We start from the raw sequence: 21745 nt of genomic DNA, 5'->3' as shown, positions 1-21745 counted from the left end.
TGGGTAATTTTATTTTTATTACTTTAAATTATTGCATGGGAAAAAAGTATAGAATTTCTAAATGATTCAAACAAAAAGTATGATATGTTCCTATCACGAAAAACGCCTTAAAAAAACGCAGCTACTTTTATGGGTTTATTATATGGATTCAGATTCTCAAAAACATCATAAACATATAATAATGGCTGCCTTTTAATTGATTATGTATGTATGTTTGAATCATTTTATGAAAAAAGGAAAATGATAGATTGTAAAAAAGCATTACGCTTGCTACAATCGGAATGGCATAAAAGGCCCATGATAACAATGTAACATAGTGATGCATGCATGATAAATTATTTTCATATACAAAAGCAAAAGAAGAGATGTTAAGTGAAGGGGACCATTTTTGAAATAAATGCCCACAAAAAAAGGCCAACTAACAAAGCAACTTTCACCTCTCAAAATAATAACTCAAGAATGGGTTTCTCTTTCAGCTTGTTTATTATCTATATGAATCGAGTTTATAATAAAATATTCAAGAATAAGAGAAACATATCCCAGTTATTCAGATCGACTTAACTCATGGTAACATAATTTAATTTAAATCATTTACAATTAGCATGGGTTACACCAATTATATATATAGCTGTATGATGAGAGGGGTTGAATAGTACATTTTAAATGTGATATTGCAAGATCGATACACGTGTATCATTATCTTAGAGCATTATTTTTTTAGCATTATTATGTATGCAAAAAATTGCAGAAAGTGGATCCAATATTTGAAGGAACTGTTGCTAACAGTAAAAAGAATCTACCGAGTCGGATAAATTTGGCGTGAATTCAAATTTATTCAGTCAAATCCTATATTTTGTCTTCTATTCAATAATTAGTTTCCATTGCCATAACTGGAATTTTGCTCAACTAAAACAATACAAAAATAAATAAATAAATAATAAAAAACTTGGAATTTTGCTTTATTGGGTTGTCCGAAAATTGAGCTTTATCACTGCAGCATTTATTTGGTAGAATTTCCTAAATTGCACCCACCATTTGTCTATGCACAAAAACACGCATATGTATCATCTATCACCTACAACTTTTTTGCTATATGGAATTATCCACACCATACAATTTTCTACATTTAATATTTAATTTACTGGATTTGTATATTTCTAAATTTTAAAATGTAAATGGGCTTCACATTTGTACTTTAGTTCGAGCCCATTATATAACAAATCAAGGTCCAACTAAAAGAGCTACAAAAAAAATCAACTTTTCCAATTTGCAGCCTCTGATGTTTCTTTTTTGATTCATCTGATCTGAGCATATATATTACAACAAAAACATTTTAATTTAGAAGTTACAAGAAAAAATGTTAATTTACAGGAGAATTATTCACAGGAGAAGTAAACGGAATTCCCAATTCTAATGGAATCAATGCAACTAAAATATTGTGACATGCCAACAGACAACAATGATATACATGCCTACTCTAAAAGAACTCGAAGTCCAAATATTTACCCTCAGATTTCATGTATGTTCCTGCTTTTTTCTCGCGTTCAGCGCCCGCACAGGACGGGGTCGATGTCCACGTGCTTCGAGGGGAGTTCAGCCTCGACCGGGCTCGGCACCTCTGGCGGCGTACTGCACCGTATCAGAGCCCAATTCACACCTTCAAAGAAAGGGTGCTGCTTGATCTCAGTTGCTCCTCTCTTCACCCCAAGCCGGTTCTGTGGCTCCTTCACGAGCAGGCCGCGGATGAGGTCCCGGCTAGCGTAACTTGTTGGTGGCGAATCAGGGAATTTGAGCTGCTGCCCAACGACGTTAAAGAGCGTTGCACGATTTCCTGAACCTTTGAATGGGGTTTTGCCATAGAGCAGCTCATGCAAGAATACACCAAAGGTCCACCAGTCCACTGCACTGCCATGGCCTTCACCCTTGATGATTTCCGGGGCTAAGTACTCATGGGTCCCGACAAATGACATGGACCGAGCTGCAGTAGGCTCTGCAACTAGCTCGGGCAAAGCACCGGATGGCATCCCACTGTCTATTTGGGACTTACCAGATCTTTTCTTGCTCTTTTGATGGAAGATTCGAGGTAGAAAGCATGAGGGTTGGATGCATGCTGATGGTGATTCGATGCAAGCTGGCTGTTTGCAGAATTCAGCTCCTTGTTTGGAAGGATTGGAATCTAAAGCAGGGGATGTTATTAGAGTTGGTGAAACTGCACATCTGAGGGAAAGGTCAAAGTCCGATAGCATAATGTGGCCATCTTCGCGGACCAGAACATTTTCTGGTTTCAGGTCCCTGTATACGACTCCTAGCATGTGGAGGTATTCAAGTGCCAAAAGAACTTCGGCTGCATAAAACCTGCATCCGCCGAACAAATACATCAGTAAGTAGCTTTACATATATCGGTTGATTGGGTTAGATTAGCCATATAACAGCATTTCTTTAAATGACAACAGAAATTCAATATTATACCAATGATACTTTCATATACACAAGCTGGCAAATGGATAATGATGATCATCCTACGTAAGACTAATGGTTAATGTTAAAAAAAAGAAATCACAAGCTTTGGGGGTTAAACACCTCCATGCAATGTTGAATAAGGTTAGAGTGGAGATTTACTATACAATTTCATCTTAGCTTCTGGTAAAGTAATGCAATAAATTGCAGGAAGTATTCATATGTCTGGTATTAAAGACAAAAGCAAGAAAATATATTTCTATTCTTATTCAGTTAGTTCAGCCACATACCAAATGAGTCTTATGAGGATCTGATCCATTAAGTTGATTAAAAAACACAATAGCATGTCACACATTTCAGAAATCATGCATGCACGCAGGAGAATCTGTGTTGGCATGAATGTTCTTGAAATAGCAATGGAGCAAAGTTACACTGCTGTGAAGATAAAGAAAAGAATGTAGCTTCTTCACATCTTAGGTCAATGTGAAAGAGAAACAATCTTTTTGTGCCAGGAGTCTATACCACTTAAGCTAAATTAAATTTGCATGATGTGTGGCTAGGGAAATTATGACAATAAATCTCTACCCACTTTCTGCTGCCAATTTATGCCGTGCATATATAGGAAGAGAAAGAATTCAATGAAGCCCTTCGAAAATAGAATTCAAGATTTTAAAGTAGCATATTAAATTGTGGTTTATGGGTCTAAATTCACCATATCTTTTAACTTATGGAAAGATAAGCTCTCATATAGGAAAATGCAGAATCAAAAGAAGGTATACTGCATTAGGGATGGGAGGTGATCCACGCACCTAGCAGCATACTCCAAGAAAAATTTCCCGGTTGTCGTTGCCTCAGGGTATGCAGGTCGCCCCCGGGACAATATTCCATGACTAGGCACGAAAATCTGTCGGTTTCAAAATGAGTGTACAATGTTGGCAAGAATGGATGGTCTAGAAGCTGCAAGATTTCCCTTTCTGTATGTGCCCTGGTCAACTTCTTCCTGCTGGCAAGGGATGCCTTATCCATCACTTTCATTGCAAAGAAACATCGTGTTGCACTGAGCTTAGAAAGATATACACTTCCAATATCCCCACAGCCAACCCTTTTCAGCAACCTGAACTGCCTCATGCCTAAAATGCCATCCCTTGCTCGAACAGAAAGTATAGCCTTCCATCTCGGATCATCTCCCTTGTGAGGCTTATTTGCACTGCCAGTAGTGTTACTCCAGTTACTATCATCACTAAGGCCGCTGCTATCACTTGCTCGGCTCAGGCTAGTTTTACTACTCTCAAGAGAGTCCCCTCGAATGCTTCCTTCTTTCATGCTATCGTAGTTTCTGTCAACATTAAACATGCCAACACTCGTCACCCCATCACTACAGTATGTGCTGGTCGAGCTATTGACAATGCTAATGGCCGTAGCCAAACCAATACTGTCAATGCTACTATGAGGACTGACACTGCCACTTGGAGGTAATGAAGCATCCCAGATACATTCTTTTTCCTCAGATACAGCAGCTATATCATCGGGCTCTTCAGCCAAGCTCCCATCAGGCAAAAGTATTGACATGTTCGATTTGAAACTCGGTACCCTGATCGAAACATCCTCCAGAAACGGGCTGTTAATCAAATATTTCTCATCCCCGCTATTCTGGTCAATTGGTACACACACTGGCCTCATGAGGTCAGTATCAACCAGGTTCAGCGGGGTGGCTCACCCCATGGAATGAAGTAGAGCCAGCTTCCTCAAGGGAATCAACGCTGGCCCTAAACGACATGACATCGGGCGTAAGCTCTTCAGCCTCCTGCAAGAAGTTCTGTCCTCTCCATTCTTGTGCAGCAGGAGCAGGAAGATCCAACTCTAGAGAATCTTGTGGGTTGGATCCTTTCACAATCTCCTCTTCTAAAAACATCTCGTTATGAGCAAGTAACAATTGCCTAGAAAGTGACTGCGTTTCAGGGATTTCCTCCATATCCAATCACCACATTTTGTCATCACAAAGTTATCTGTATCGATTGGACTAGCCTGCCAATGAAGAAAAAAAGATACATTTAACACCAGCTTAGCAACCAAACATGCTTTAACCCAATCCAACAAAACCAATCAAGAACTAATTCCCAAGCTCTGACAGGACTTAATCTCGATATAATAGCAGAAAATGCGGCTTACTCGGTATAATTATCAAGAAGCAACATCAAATCCACAATGGAATGCAAACCACTCACAAGAAACCTTGATCGCAGCATAACTCTAACCAAAGAAATCATAGCTGGAAATTAAAAAATCCTCGGAAGATTCAAGAAACTCGTACATACCCCAATCCACGAGCGAATTAAATTCTGGAATACGAGTGATAAAGCAAATGTACAATCACCGGGAATTTGTGCAGCAGAAAGAGATTTGAGGTGTGAGAAAAATGGAAAATAGACCTGTGCTGATGCTGTGATGCTGCTACTCAGAAAAGTAGTGTAGAGAGAGAGAAGAAATTATAGATACAACAAACTAATTTGAAATAGTAGGGGTTTTATATAGTCTACACTCTACACAATAAAAAAGAGAGTTTTATAGGGGAAAAAAAAAAGCTTGAAAATCTAACAAACTCTTATTTAAAAAAGGGCAAATTGAATGAAAATACCTCACTTTATACCAAATTTCGGTTTTTTGACAAACTTTTTAATTGTAGCAAGAAATTGAACGACCTTTCAATTTATTGCAATTGGCATCTCCGGTGTTTTTCCGGCCAAACGTGGCAGCCGGAATGCCAAAGTGGCATCAAAAATGCCAAATCACCCCCTCCCCCTCCCACGTCACCCTCTCTCTCTCTCTCTTCCCCCATCCCTCTTCCCTGTCTCCCCCATCGGCTTTCACCCTCTCTCTCACTTCCACCGCTGCCTCCTCCCCCTCCCCTCTTTCTCTCCCCTCCACTCGATTCCCGACGTCGATTTTCAGGAGATGGCTCAAGCCAAAGAGCGACGTCGAGTGGTGGGAAGTCCCAGAAAACGCCTCAGCCAAGAGAGAGAGAGAGAGAAAGGAATCGAGCGGAAGGGGAGGCCACCACAGAGTAGGAGACGAGCGAGAGAGTGACGGCCGATCTAAGAAAAGAATTAGGGCTCAGAGGCGGCGAGCGAGCTCCACCATTGTGGCGGCGGATCTGGGGTGGATCATCGGCGGATTTGGCTGTGCTGTCGTCGGATTGAAGAGAGATTTAAGGGATATGTCTAGATTTAGGGCTTAGGGTTTCTGACGGCGTCGTGCTGTGGTGTTGCTGAGTGTTGTGTCTTGTTGTGTTGGCTTGTGTTGTGGTGTTGTTGAGGGAGTGTCAGCCGATGAAGAGAGGTGAGAGTCGGGAGTCAGGGCGGCGACGGCGGTGGCTATGAGCTACTGCTGGTTGTCCGGCGTTTAGAGAGAAGAGAGGCGGTGGGAGTGCATGCATCCTTTTCAAAGTCGAACAAGAGAGGGAGAGCTCTGGCTGTCACCGGAATTGTAGAGGGAGGCGGCGCCGCCCCGTGCTGCGTCTGTGTGTGTGTTCTGTTTTGGGGGAAGCGGCGTCGGACTCGAGATTCTGGGCGGTTGTGGCGGCGGTGGTGGAAGTGAGAGAGAGGGTGAAAGCCGATGGGGGAGACAGGGAAGAGGGATGGGGGAAGAGAGAGAGAGAGAGGGTGACGTGGGAGGGGGAGGGGGTGATTTGGCATTTTTGATGCCACTTTGGCATTCCGGCTGCCACGTTTGGCCGGAAAAACACCGGAGATGCCAATTGCAATAAATTGAAAGGTCGTTCAATTTCTTGCTACAATTAAAAAGTTTGTCAAAAAACCGGAATTTGGTATAAAGTGAGGTATTTTCATGCAATTTGCCCTTTAAAAAATAAAAAAAGAGAAGAAATTGAAGACAAAAATTATCTCCCTCGTTCTTCATCTGTCATTCTCAGATTCTCTCTTATCTCCATTGAAAATTTGCAGCACTTATATATCTCCCATTGAAAAACAAATGGTTCGCCGTCGAAGTCGCGAGAGAGGACATGCGATGAAGAAGGAGCAACCAACGACTGCGCAGAGGAGCCACATCCTCCGGTGAGCAATCAGCGACTACGAAGAACCTGTCGACGTCGGGTACACAAGAGTGTGGAGCTAGCTTCTGATGATGATCGAGGGGATTCACCCTGCGCGCTGTTGCCTACTTTGTGGTGCTGTCAAATGTATATGCTAGGGCTGAGAAGTGGAAGGGGAACTGGATTCACGTGGAATGGAACATCTATGAGTTTTGTGGTTGCTGATATATCTCATGAGATAACATGTTTGATATATGATGTTCTTGATTGATATCATTGGGGAAGCTACTTGAATTTTTAGTTTCCACACAATTGAATTTTAAGTACACAATTCAGCTTCTAAATGACACACTTGAAATTTCTAAATAACTAAACTTAAAATACATTGAGATTCACGATATGATTCGTTATTTTGAGAACACAAAAAAAAGTTTTTTCACGTTTTAAGATCACATTAAAGAATAATAAACTTAAATAAATGTGTTGTTAGGAAGACACGGTTAGTTTGGGTTCGAGTACTTGAATAAAAAATCAGAGCAAATATACAAATCGATATCGAACCATATTAGTTATTCAGTTATGTGATAATCGCTTTGATTATTATGATTCGGTATTGGGGTATCCGAAATGACCAAAATTAATAATAATAAAAACTTTTATTCTATTTTTTCAACTTAAATCCTAAAAGAACAATAATAATCACAACAATAATAATTTTTCTTCTCGGTGACTGGCTGGCGACGACTAGAGAAAGTTGTTGCGCTGTTGGAGATTCAATTATTCGATTAATTCAATTTAATTATAGGGTTAATCGATACCCGAAATTATCAAATAACTAATTGAATATTTACTAAAAGATCGCTTATCAGATAATCGAATCTGATTTAGTTTGGTTATCGAGTTAACCAATACCCGTTTACTGTTTAGACACCTCTAGTTAAGAGTATAGAGTTGATCAATACTATGATTTGTTGTTTTTACAATTTAAAAGTATATTTTCTCACATTTAGGACCATATTAAATATAGAAAAATTGAAATACATGCGTGCTTAATAAGACACAATTGGAAGTACATAGTTGTATTCTTAAGGACACATTTAAATATATTTATTTATGAATTATATATATTTAATTTATTTATCAAGTGATTTATATAACTTTTTATATATTTATAAATATAGTTAAGGAGACGGGTGGAGTATTATTTGCAAAAATAAAAAGTATTATTTTGTATTATTAAAAGTGTTATTTGTAATGTAATGTATGTTTTTATACATTACAAATGATAGTTTTAATGCATGCAAATGATATTTTCGAATAAGATTTAGGGGGAAAAAAATAAAAAAAAAGTGAACTAAATCAAATTAGAGAATTGATGAAAATAATGATTGTGAGAATCAAACTTTGCGATCTCGTGGATAAAAATCACACAATAAACTAATCAGGCTAGACATCTATTGTTGTTTATAAGCATTTATATATTATTTATAAAACCAATCACCTACTCATTGTAAAGACGAGTTTTTTTATATGAATATTAGTATGAAATGAATTATTCATATTTTTTAATAAAATATTTTACTAAAAAATATTTTATTCAAACATTTTAGGACATGTGAGTGAGTTGGCCCGGAGAATTTGTGAATCCAAGAAAGGAATTTGTAGAGTCGAAGAGTGAATGACTCAAATAAGACTTCATTGTCAAAAATTCCAAATACTCAAAAAAAAAAAGAAAAAAAGAGAGACTTCATTGTCAAAAACAACTTGGCTGTTGAGGCCGACTCCGAAACTGCGATCAAAAGCTTAAACAACCGACACTCCCACTAACCGTTTGCAAACAGACCCCAACCAAACGGCCCTCAAATTCTCCGCCGTCGACGTCGCCGCACGCACACAGTAGACGTGTATATAGATTGATCACTATGGCGGCTATGATGTCGGAGAAGATGGTGGACCCCACCCCAACGCCTGCGGCCTCAATCACTCGCAATTCTTCCGAACAGTTTTCCGCCGAATCTCCGGCCGATTCACCGTCTCTGGAACCACCCAATCGCTCACCCTCCTCCACTCCCAGTCCTTCCAGGCAGCAGCTTGATGATCTTCAGGTAACTGTCGAATTTCAATTGTTATTCAACTTTTGTGATGTGAAATTGCTTGCGGAGGAAGAGAGGGAAAGTATGGTTTACTGTTTTAGAGTTGATATTTAGACATTGATTGCTTAGGAAAACATTCAAGTGTCTTCAATTTGGTTTTATTGGAGCGTAATCGCTTTTAGATTTGTTTATACTTTGCGTAGATGAATTTGTTGAGTCTATCTGTAGTTTATAGGTGATCTATTCACCGACTAAACTTGCGCTGAAGTTGCATCGTAAGAACTTATAGGAATGTGATTGATTGACTATGAAGGGGGATAAAGAGTTCTACTAGTATAGTAAAACAGGAGGGGTTCAGGTTATCCTTTTGAATTTATACAGTGCGAGGCAGCTCATCCTGCATCACTTTCATGTTCTCATCGAGGGAGACAACTGTGACTTCTGTATAAAGGAAAACACCTACTGTTCCCTGTTATTACATATTGATCTGATTAGTTGATGTGTCACTATTATGTTATCCTACAGGGTCACCTGCCTACGAGAGTTGAAGAGTATCGGCAGCTGTTTCGTCTTCCATCTGATGAAGTAAGTAAACTCAAGTGTCATAATATTTGTCTCTGCTTGACAAATTTTATGGATGTATTCAATATCTTTGGTCTTGCTGAGGCTGTGTGAGATGAGTGATGATGAGCAACAGCATTTGAGCTGTATCACTTCACGTAATAGGATGCTCCTATGTTGTCACTACTTATTGGAATAGAAAATTGAAAGCAGTTTGTGGGAGTTCAAAATCATTTTGTTGAGTAGAGTACACAAATATATGCTGCATTAGCATTTCCGGCATTGCAGTATTTCAGCATTTGCTGTATAGGACTAATAAGTGTTACCTGTAATTGTTCTGTTGCATATAACTTTTTTAACTTCGCGTCATGCTTCCTAATTATCTAAATCATTGTATCATTAATTTGATGAGTGTTTCCTGTCGTGGGGAGTGAATTGGTTTCTTTTGTTAAAGGTAGACCTGGATCAGACACCATCAGTTTGCTTTTCAATCTCAAATACTAATGTGATAATTCATGTTAGATGGTTGTATTCTCATATTTATTAAACTTTGCACATCATTTACTTCATTATCCTGAAACTTTACAGGTTCTCATCCAAGATTTTAACTGTGCCTTGCAAGAGAATTTTCTTCTTCAGGTAACTTATAATGTTCCATTTCTTATTTTATCTTTTTAAATCTTCAATCTCAATTTCTTCCTGCATGAATTTTTTATTCTAAATAGATAATATTCATCGTTGTTCTACCATGGATTCGAACCAAACTTTTTTTCTTTGTTATTTTACAAGGTTTAAAGCCAAGTGATATTCTACTTCACTAATAGATTTATATTTTCTCCTTGCAGGGTCATATGTACCTCTTTGGCCACTATATCTGCTTCTATTCCAACCTATTTGGATTTGAGACAAAGGTCCGTTCTTGAATTTGTAATTTCCTTTCTTCTTGAAACTTCTTCTTAATTATTAGTTTGGGTAGTATCTATATTGTGGCTGTACTGATACATTTTTATTTCAATAATTTGGAATAGTATCATTTATTCAATGAACCATGATGAATTTATAATTTCCTTTCTTCTTTAAACTTCTTCTTCATTTTTAGTTCGGGCAGTATATATGTTGTGGCTATACTGATTCATGCAGTGTTATTTCAATAATTTGGAACAGAATCATATAATCAATGAAGTTGTGATGAATTTACCAAAATGTTAGGTAAATTATGTAAGTGAAAGATTATTGTTTTTATCATTGGTGCGAGAACAAAATGGAGGTATTCATGCTGTAGTTCTCAACGCGTTCTAGATTCCTCATAAAATAAAAATACACAATACAAATAACGAATTTGACATGTTCCTGACTTCCTGTCTATATGCTAAGGGCTACATAGCTCTGTATATGTTTATGGTCATTGATGATGCCTCACAGACAAATGTGATTCTCAACTACTTGATGCTTCTAGAAGTTACTATACTATGCAGTATGCACAAATGGGACTTTTTTTTTATGTTTCTTGTATGTTATAACTTTAATTGACTTGAAATTTCAGAAAGTTATTCCATTTAATGAAATCACATCATTACGAAGAGCAAAAGCAGTAGCTGTTTTTCCAACTGCTATAGAAATAATAGCTGGCGGGAAGAAGGTATCAGTCTATTTTCGTACGGCTTTGGTGTTCAACAAAACAACTATTATCTACATATAATTTAGTATATGTTATATATGTTTTTCTTTTTATGCAGTACTTCTTTACCTCTTTTTTATTCCGTGATGAAGCTTATAAGCTTATCAATGAAGGTTGGCTGCACCATGGCTGTGGGTCTAAGGAAATTACAGATCAACAGGTACCTAAATGTATTCATGATTAAACTTGTGATCTGTTCCAGTCATGGACTACACCTTTCTTTATTTAAGTTGCATTATACTTTTTTATTGTTTGCCTTCTGGGTTTCTCATGCATTATCCACTTGATGTCTTTTTTTGGATCTGAATTAGTCACTTGGCATAGAGTTTGTCATTAGCATCAATAGATGTTCACATGTCATAGTCTTAGTAATTTCTGTTATTTCTGGAACCATGAGACTTAACCTGTGAATGAGGGGATATAGTCTTTTGACATCTTGCCTGCTTGACATTGTTTTGCTATTATCATCATATTGTGTTGTAGGAGTTGTTCTTTGTTTTCTGTATGTTCGTACATATGTACAGATACATGTGTGTGTGTGTGTGTGTGTTTTGACAGATGTGATGAAAGTTCAAAAAGATAGATGTTGACAGTTGACATGATATCATATTTATCATTCACGAATCATTTCATAGACTTCATTGTACCTGTTAAGTTTACAAGTTTGTCATCTCAATGAAGCTTGTGTTCAGAATATGTTGGTGTGAAATGTTTGGGTTAATATTGCTCACGGTTGCACATATTTGGGTGACTATTGCTCATGGCTGCACTGGATTGTGCTTTCTTGATTTTGTCCAACTTAGGAGCCAAAGCCTGATGTACCAAGCCAGGAAAACGGCATCTATATAGTTGAAGAATCAGGTAGTGCTAGACAATCATTGGATGAGTCAGATATCACTGGAAGGTATCTATTCTTTTTCCAATTCATGTCTTGAATGATTTCACTAATGTGTAAAATATTTGGACCTAAGAAGTTAACTGTAGTGGTTCCGAAATTTAGTGAGACTGATGAAGTGATTTTAGAGCCAATTCCTGAATATACATTTTGTTGGAAGATTGTGATTTTTCTACTTCTGAAAGTTCGACTGTAATAGTTCATTCATTGTATGATACCCGGGTTCTGTTTCCTAATGCGCAACATATGTAGCATACAAATAATTGAAAATCTTAAAATGAGACTGCTTATGCTTTTGTGGAAAAAGGTGAAATTAGTTAATCCTGTCTAGCAGATATGTGGGAAATTTGATGCAGCTGATAGTTTAATGGAAGTGATATTGGGGTTTATGAGTTTCAGAAGTCGAGTTACAAAGAGATGACAGTCTGATGAAGTATTGGACGTTTCCAATTTACGAGATATTCTAAGCCATTGACAATATGCTGATGAAGCCTTGGAAATTATATAAATGGTTACCTAATAGAATTGGGGTACTCGACAGATGACCTGAGCTTACTTTTGGGTCTGCATCATCTTGGCTCTTAAGTTTGATATAGTAAAGACATTATCAAATATAGAAAACACCTAATCTACATTTGAGTAATGTATTGCAACCGGGCTTGTAGGAGTTTAGTACCTTTCGGGATAAGAATGATACCCTGGGAATGTAGCACAGCACCACCTTAGAAGGAGTGAGCCAGAAATCTCATTTCAATATGAAAGGGATAACCACCTATTGCTATGATTGGGTTGGCACTCAAATTCACTTTATGTTGTTCTGTGCACAGTGATAACAATCACAACAATCACCTCATATCGGAAGGATCCAAACATTTAGCTGATGGTGAACCTGAAATTATCCCAACATCGTCAGTCATGGAAGTTAAGGAAGAGCCCAGTGCACTGTCTGCTCCTGTTATTGAGTGTTCATCATCAGGAAAATCTTCTACATGGGAGCCTGAGCCTACTGATGCACCTGGAGGTTAGCCAATATTATTTTGCAATGTCCTGAGTTTTATTTAAGGTATTCCTTATTAACCAATTGGGCCTCCATGTAATGTGGGGTAGTTGTTAGAGGTTATATTTTGTACCTAGGCTTCCAGATTTTGCATATGTGAACATATTGATTAGAGAATGGTTTTTTTTGCAATTTCATGCTGCATCTTCAAACCTTTTTTTATGTACTTTTCTTTTTACATTTTTTCAGTCTTTCCACTAATCCTGATTTTGGGTTTTTGTGATGCAGTTCCTGAAGGCTACACCAGAGTTGCAGAGTCAAAGTTTCCGGTAGTACAATATTTTCTAATTCATTTATCATGTTGATTATAGGATGTCATCTTTATGATTGGATTGGTCACAAGCAAGATTCATCTAATTATTGAGCTTCTTTTTATTTTGATGCAGGTACGAGCAGAGGACTTCTTTAATATATTCTTCTCTGATGATAGTGTTAGTTTCCATGAGTCATTTCATGCAAAGTGTGGTGATAAAGGTGATTGAGCGAAGGCATTCTATGGCTTGTCATATCCTTATAGTTTCTTGTTCTTTGTTTGTGGTGATCCTTTTAAAGGGTTGATCACAAAGACACAAACTAATCTTGAGGTTTATCCTGTTTACAGAGAATCTCAACAATGTTTATGAAATATTAAAATCAAAACTTGAGTAAAGACTTGTTTTACAGAAAAATTTAACAAGTTTTCTAAAATTTAAAATTGCTAGTACCCCTTACTATTTGTTTCTACTTTTTAAATTGCACCGCTAAGAGGGTATTTGTAAGACAAATAAAAATCTTAAGGTGGTATTTGCTCTAATGCAAGGGTAAATTTTTAATTCAAGTACATAACTTGGTTCTTTTCTAAATGGGTAAATATCAAGGTTAATATTTGTAATTGACCATATTTATATGTTATTTAACCACTGTGCTTGATGTGGTTTACTGTTTCCCTGACAGATTTCAAGTGTTCATCATGGCATCCTCATGAAAAATTTGGGCATACCCGTGATGTATCATTTCAGCATCCAATTAAACTTTATTTTGGTATGTCTTGTTCAAGTCATGTTCATGTTAGAAATGGTGTTTCCTGCCTGAAGTGTCACCCAGGTCCTTATTCTCTAACTTCTATGCATATCAGGTGCAAGATTTGGTAGCTGTCAAGAGGTTCAGAAATATAGAGTTTATAGGAACAGGTATGTTTTATTATCATGAGAAATACAATATCACGTTGTTGTACATGATGATGATTATTGTTGCTGGGGCAGGTTGCTGCCAATTTTCCAACTTCATATTACTAGTTTTGTTTGATTGCATTGTGATTCTCACTTTGACATGTTCATCAACTGTCTTGATTTGCTACATGTGTTGCCATACTTGGAAGTATTAGCACTTCAGAAAACTACAGTTCAAAAGCATTTTTTATAGAGTAAATCTTCTGAAATGTCTCTCGTGAATTCTGCATCTGCATGAGTGCTCTTGTTTTCCCTGAAAACCTTGTAATGTTTGGGCAAATTTCCTGCCTCTACTTCTGAAGATGCGTATTTGGCTATAGATCTCACAGCACACTACTATGCTGGGTCTTTGGCATTCACCAAATTAAAGCCTGCCAGTTTGGTGTAGTTAGAACTTGCATCTTATTTTCACTTGCCATGTCTTCGAAAACGTTTTCTTGGACTGTCAACAACTAAATAGGACCTGGTTAGTTGAATCCTGAGGTTTTCCTTTTAGCTAGGTCTTACTAGAAAGATGTGCAAAGTAAATAATTGGAAAATACAATATTTTGTGGATATCTCTTGCTATATGATAAATTAATAGGAACCAATGTTGGAGAATGTTCAGATGACAAGGTTAGCAAGACATTTTCATTCTCAGACATTGGACCTAGTTAAAATTTATTGAGGATATGAGCTGCCAGAAGAATGGTTTGTTATTTTTTCAAGCTTACCCACAATACATACTATATTTGATAATAGTATATAACCTGCATCTCTCCTTTAGATATTGAGCATGACACTCTAAATTAGTGTGGAAGTAAATAAAATCATTTTTCTGGTGTGATTTATTGTTTATAATATGTATATGGTAAATTAGTAAGTCCATATGACCCTTTGAAATTTATTTCTTCGCAAATTCACAGTGTTTGTTTTTTATTGAAGGGTAAATTGATATGTTCATTAATCTGAAAACCCTGAAGTGGTATTTATAGCATGTTACTTTATGTGATTTAAGAATAGTTCCTTTTTTAGTCGGTCAAAACCCAGGCTACTTATTAACTATAGTAATACTTATATTACAAACCTTATGAGCTCAAATTCTTGGAAGCTAGTCCAGCAATCTCTGTTTCAATATTGTTCGGCCTCGTTTCTAACATGTACCTTAGTAAAGATTTATGTTGTTGATTGAGACTTTTTATTCAATGTAAGCCGTAAGATCTTCCATTCTATTATATAAAGATTTCAGTGGTGGTTTCATGATATTTGTTTGCTGGTCGAAAATTATTATCTTACTCACCATCTCAACTTTATCTTGCAGTCATTTGATCATTGATACTTCTCAAAATATTAGTGATGTACCATACGGGGACTACTTTGCTGTAGAGGTATTGATTCCTTACATACTAGCTAGTTGTGATCAATCCTATTAGGAACACACCTGATTTATTTTTCTAGTCATCCTTGTTGCACTATCCTCCCTCCTCTCTGTCATCCTGCCCACCCTATCATTTCTACCCATTATTGGTTCATCTCCTTCTCAATTACTGGAGAGAGGGGTCTTATTCTGTTTCTCCTGATCACTTTGATGGATATTCATTTTAATTGTCCTTATAAGGGACGTTGGGATGTCGAGCAAGAGGGAAATGATTCAACGCCTTGCTGCACTTTGAGAGTTTACACCAATGTGGCCTTTTCAAAGAGAACCATGTGGAAAGGTTTGTCTTTAAACAGTTTCTTTATATCTTCTAGGCAAAAATTCTTGCCCATGCGGAAGGAAGAATATAATTTTTACATGATATATTGGCTCCAGAAGACTGTGCCTGTGGAATGATATTAATTGCAGAATATAGAATTTATGATGACAGTATTACATGAACTGAATTGTTAGGGTTGTTGCACCCTAGGCTAGAGGGATGCTACCTTGATTTATTGGGGATAGATGCTGCTCAAGAGGATATTATTGATACTTTAGATTCCCAAGACACCCATCAAATACATAAGAAAATCTTTCCATATTTACTATCTGTATCTTATAGACACAGCTTATCAGCAGATAAAACAATGTGAATTGAAGAAGGCAATAATATCAGGGAGGTAGTGTATTTAAACAATCTAATAAAGTTGTGTCTTCACTCCGTACGGATATACAGAAGCTTCTATTATGCTTGATTCCACTCTGGCATTCTGTCTGCACACTTACTTTTTAGTGGCTTGCCCTAGTTGGTTTGGTTTCTTCTTTTCTCAGACTTGTGTTTGTTAGTTTGAGGATTGCAGCAGCTTTGCGGTGAGGAAGAGCTTCACGGAAATTTTGGTTTGAGTGCTGACTGGGTGCTAAAATTTGCAGGGAAGATAGTTCAGTCTACAATAGAAGAGTGCCGAGAAGCTTATGCAATTTGGATAGACTTGGTATCCTCCTTTTCTTGAACCAACACTTGAATTCCCTATTTTGCCTTTTTCCTCGAATACAATTTCCTGCATTGGTGCAAATGTATCTAATAGACTAATAATTCAGGCACACAAAGTGTTGAAGCAGAAGAACTTGGAGAAAGGAGGTATTTCTGCTGTTCATATGTGCCAGATATGGAAATCCTAATGATATAGTTCTTATCTTTTTTTTTTTAATGGAAAATATTTAGTTCATGGAATTTATTTAATATGCTTGTTATTATAGCAAAAAACCTGGTCCCTACTAGCTATTTGATGTTACATATCTCATGTAGGGGTTTCTGCTCCCAACACGATCCCAAATATAGAAGTTCAACCAGAAAAGCAAAGAATCAGTTTGCAAAACCTGGAATCAAAGGCGAGTGATGTGGGAATATCAGCAATCTTGCCTGACGTGACGGATATGAACCAACGAGTCACTTATCTTCCGCAAGGAAATGCTAGTGAGGCATTAGCTGGATCTCTATTTAGAAATCCCCTTGCCAAATTCTATACATCAATAAAACATATGAGCACTCCATCCCTATTTCTGGTCGTTACTATTGCTGTGATTCTCGTTTTAATGCAGGTAAACTTGCCTACTGATTACTTGGTTTGAAATTATACCATGCATGTCGTCATTATATATATATATATATATATATATATATATATATAGAGGGGTTGGTTATCAAATCCATGAACGAGAAATGATATGGTCATCTCTTGTTCATGTATTTTATGTCTTTGAGCATGGTTCTCAGTTCTCACGAAAAGATGTGATTCTTACTGGATCTCATCCATATATATGTGTGTGTGTGGTTATATTGAGAACTACATTTTTCGTGAGAACATTAGAACAATAGATTTTTCTATAAATTAATGAATTAAAAAAAATGGGACTTTCGCTTTCTCCAGGATTCCAATTCAAGTGTTGTATTCATCTATTAAGATGATGTATCAAATGTAGATTATTACGGTCAAAGGATTGAAAATGGTTCTCCGTTCTCATTTTATTTAAGGGTTCTCATTTGAACCTCTCCCTATATATATGTATGTATATATATATTTTAGTGTTGGGGTATAATGTAAAATTTAAGCGTTTAGTATGCAATTCTCTCTGAATCTGAGGTTGAGTATTTCTTAATGCAAAGATGCTATTTTCTGTCATTTCTTCACTTCTCAAAATGTTTAGCATAAAGATGAAGAAATAGAAACCTTCTTTACTTGTGATATGAAAGTGTGATGAGGAACACTCCGCTCCATATTAGGATGTGTGACATAATATGAGTAGTAGATTATGCAATTCTGCATTGTGACTTTGTTTGTTTGATTTGTATAGTTAAGCATCCTCGTGTTATTAAGTAGACCCCAGCGGATCCACGTGATCCCTCAGGCAGGCTTCACGAGCGGCATGGAAAATAGAGGGGAGGCAGTCGCCTCTGTGAGCAGGCAAATCAAGTATCTGAAGGAGGAGATGCATTTTGTGGAGACTTTGCTGGAGAAGATGCAACATGAGCATGCTCAACTCAAAGGAAAATTAAGAGAATTAGAGCTGTTCAGGAACCATCGTATCTGAGAAAAAGGTGTTTGTACATTTTGACATTTTTTTGGTGAAAGTTTGTCTGTGTCAGCTCCCTCCATTATTCGAGTTTCATTGTACATCTGTAAAGAAGGCCTCATCAACCAGGGACTTTTGTATTCTATGACTCACTCACTACATGTAATGGCTCTCTCTCTCTCTCTCTCATATTTGGCAGTATGGAGTAATTACTTTTACAGAGCGTTTGTTTTTAAGTGATAGGGTAGATTGTTAAAACATATGATTAAATATTTGAAGAAAATGGTGGTCAAACAAGTTCAAAGCTAATTAATTCAACAAAGAAAATGGTAGATTAAGTTGACTTATTTTTATCTGTACATTCAGTCACTTGATCACTTAGTAGGCGTTTATTTTTTAGGATTAGTCTGAATACATCAAAATAGTAAAACTAATTCTGTATCTATTTATATGGATTGAAACTTTGGGATATCCTAAAACTTTTGATTATAAATATGCTTGATTTATATTCCACTGGAGGGATGGGATCCGAGAAATTTTATTTTTGAAGATAAAAATATACATTCATGTATCTTATCAATCATGCAAAATAAATGTCCTCTTATAGTAAATGTAGTCTTAGGGGTGCGTTCTCCTTGATGAAAAATGGTAGGATATATATAGTTTCCCTCTTTTTTCACTTTTTTCACATGTTCTCTTTATTGAAAATATTTCCTTGTGCATGAGGGAAAATTTTCTTGGACTACCCCTTTTTCCACCCTTTTTCTCCATTTTGTGATAATATATTATTACAAGTTATATGTGTAATAATATTTTCCATATTGTATATTTTGATAATCTTTCAATTTTACTTCATCTCTCTATATTTCTCCTTCTCTCTCTCTTCATTTTCTCTTTCTCCACACTCTCTCACTATCTCTATTTTTTCTCTCTTCATTAATATATTCATTTACTTTTTCATCAAAGAGAACATGAGATAAAAGAATGGGAACCACTAAAATGTGATAAAAAAATTTCCGGTCTTTTTTTTTTCCACTTCTTTTTTCATGATAAACTTACAATCAAAGAGAATATACCTTTATTGTTCTCCATCTATTTTCATATATAAGAATAAGATTAAATCCCTCAATGTTACTAAATCTACATGTTTTGATGTGCAGCCTCTAAGCTAAGATTAGGGTCGTAGACGAATCAAATCGTGTTGCGCAATATTCTATTCCTATTCAGCTAGTTTAGAAAATATTCGAATTCTTTTATGTAGTATTTGAGTTTAGAAGTTGATTTTATATTCAGTTTTCGATAAAATATACTATTATATTCGTTTCTGCAAAGCATAATAGTTTAAACAAAGTATTGCTTTCTTAAAAAAGGTATTATTTGGATGCATATGGATAATCGAATTTGAATCTTGATATACAAAATTCGAATGCCGAATGATTAAAAAAGAGAACGATTTTCACAAATCAGATCCCTAGGTGAGGCTAATCTAAGATGAATTAGTTGATAACAGTATATAAATCTAAGAAGGTGTATTTTTCTCATTGGAGGCATGGGTCCCTAAAGGAGGAAGATCATATTTTTAATAAGATGTGACCTTTTAACAACTTGGAAATGAGATTATTTGGCCATAGCTTAATCGTAAAAGTCATGATTCTATATATCACTTACGGCAAAAAAAAAGTCTCAAATATCCCTTTTGTCTTTTATTCTTTTCTTCAAACTAGTTCAATGATATGTGTGATATATTAATACATATGGTTAATTTTTATAAAAGAAAAATTTAAAAATACATAAATATAGCTATATATAAATATTAAATTATTAAACTATCTTCAATAATAAAATAAATTCATGATTATAATAAAAATGGGATATGAATAGTTGGCTAAAAGCTATGTCAGAATTTTTTTTGAGATTCTAATGATATAGACTCTAAAGTGCTGGTAATGAGGGGAGAAAGAAAATGAGAGGATGGGATGAACTGAGAAACTACATGCAAAAACGCTTTTTAAATAATTCACATATTGAAAGTGAAGTGAGTGAGGAACACGTGTGAATATTAATTTAGATAGTACACGCATCACTCCTAGGGTAATGATTCCATGAGATAAGATCTTCATTTTATATATAAAATGATTTAAATGCACATGTGTGTTTAACCGTCCAAACGCAAAGGAACAGTACCATATATCCCAAAATATATACGCCCCCTCCACTCCTCAAATAATTTTTTATCTTCCTTTTTTTGAAATTATTCCTCAAGTAATTTTCTATTCATTTTATGATGAAATAAATATCAACACAATCATTAAAAAATACTAAATTTTTTACATGGTTCAATCGCAATGATCTATGTCCACAATAGATTATTGAAAAATTTTACTATTATTGATGAGAGTTTATATTTACAAGTTGTGTTGATAAAAAGAGCCCCCTAAATTTACACATGAAAGTTCTATATATAGTTTACAAAGAAACCATAACTTTAATGATCCTTTCATTAGGGCAATTGGATCCAAGCATCCAGGGGTGGATCCAGGATTTGCCGATAGGGGAGGCTGAACTTGAAGGTATGCCCGGGGATTGGGGGGCGGTAGCCTCGAGCCAAAATTTTCGAACAGTCCGTACAATTCATCTTTATGTTCAAGTATAATCTTAATGGACTTAGAATTATAGTTTGATCAATAATTATAATCAATATTTGTTTTCTTTTTATTGATTCAATAACAAATACTATATTGAAAGCATATAAAAAACTATCTCTTTATGTTTTTTTAAAAATTAATCTATCTTCTACAAGAATAAATTAATTTTTTATTACTCACTCCGTCCACTAATTCAAGGCCTTCTTTCCTTTTTGGGACGTCCACCAACTCAAGGCCTATCCATTTTTAGTAAGCTTTTATTTATATTTAATTGGTGGGTCCCAAAACAATACACTTTTTCTCCACTCAACTAATAAAAATACACTTTTTCTTAAAACTCGTGTTTTGCTACTTAGGTCCTGAATTAGTGGACGGAGGGAGTATTATTTTGAAATTTTTTTATCATTCTCTTAAAATTGGACTGGGCTATGAGTTGAGCTACATAAATATTAAGTTAAATATATTAATACATATAAAATAAAATTTTGGGGTTGCACTGGGCTAGCTGGAGCCCAGTGCAGCCCCAACTAAGATCCGCCCATGCAAGCCTCATTACAATAGTCCTTGTTTTCGGAGCAGAGATGTTAGGCTTGAGCCAGAGCTGAGCTGCCAAATATGAGGTAGAGTTGAGCAGCCGAGTATGGCAGAGTTGGCCTTCAAGAGAGTTGACTCAGGTATAGTTCAAAGTTGAAAAAAAATATTTTTGATAATTCTTGATATAATTAATAATGCGAAGATAGTTTGAGATACACAAAAAAATATATGTATATCAACTTAAAATTATGGGTTAATTGTTGATAAATACAAAAGTTATACCCAAATTTTAATTTTTAACCAATGTCAATTTTCTATTCAACATAAAATCTTAACTTTTTGAAATTTGACGTGGATACCAAAATTTTATTACATGATATTTTTATATGATATATCTATCATGTGATAATCTAAATGACAATTTAAATTGTTTCTTGCATGAACTTGAAGTCTCCATCTTCTTTATATTCACTGCAACAAATTAATTCGCTCATAGCGATTTGAAGAAAAAGATTACAAGGAAACGTGCATCTAGTTTTCAAGAAAAAGTTGCAATGCAAGTTCATATAAGCTAGCTAGTTCATTAAAAATGACATTTCATG

At 35.9% G+C, this 21745-nt stretch overlaps 1 protein-coding gene and 1 pseudogene across 1 annotated transcript; one reads left to right on the top strand and one right to left on the bottom strand.

Annotated features, from left to right (window-relative positions):
- Nucleotides 1-1315: 1315 nt before the first annotated feature.
- On the bottom strand, nucleotides 1316-5065 carry LOC131022821 (serine/threonine-protein kinase D6PKL1-like; annotated as a pseudogene).
- A 3091-nt stretch (nucleotides 5066-8156) lies between these two features.
- On the top strand, nucleotides 8157-18184 carry LOC131022820 (protein VASCULAR ASSOCIATED DEATH 1, chloroplastic). Its single transcript, XM_057952346.1, has 18 exons — nucleotides 8157-8610; nucleotides 9124-9183; nucleotides 9748-9798; nucleotides 10005-10070; nucleotides 10703-10798; nucleotides 10896-10997; nucleotides 11641-11741; nucleotides 12560-12753; nucleotides 13018-13058; nucleotides 13176-13263; nucleotides 13723-13809; nucleotides 13904-13958; nucleotides 15298-15364; nucleotides 15595-15694; nucleotides 16324-16385; nucleotides 16492-16531; nucleotides 16700-16992; nucleotides 17746-18184. The coding sequence occupies exons 1-18, from the start codon at nucleotides 8428-8430 to the stop codon at nucleotides 17980-17982; spliced, it is 1923 nt and encodes a 640-aa protein (XP_057808329.1). The 5' UTR covers nucleotides 8157-8427; the 3' UTR covers nucleotides 17983-18184.
- The last annotated feature ends 3561 nt before the right edge of the window (nucleotides 18185-21745 follow it).

Source organism: Salvia miltiorrhiza, chromosome 4 (genome assembly GCF_028751815.1).
Source record: "Salvia miltiorrhiza cultivar Shanhuang (shh) chromosome 4, IMPLAD_Smil_shh, whole genome shotgun sequence".
In the NCBI taxonomy this organism is placed as follows: Eukaryota; Viridiplantae; Streptophyta; class Magnoliopsida; order Lamiales; family Lamiaceae; genus Salvia; species Salvia miltiorrhiza.
The sequence above is the reverse complement of the archived record's forward strand: the minus strand, read 5'-3'. Positions and strand labels throughout refer to the sequence as shown.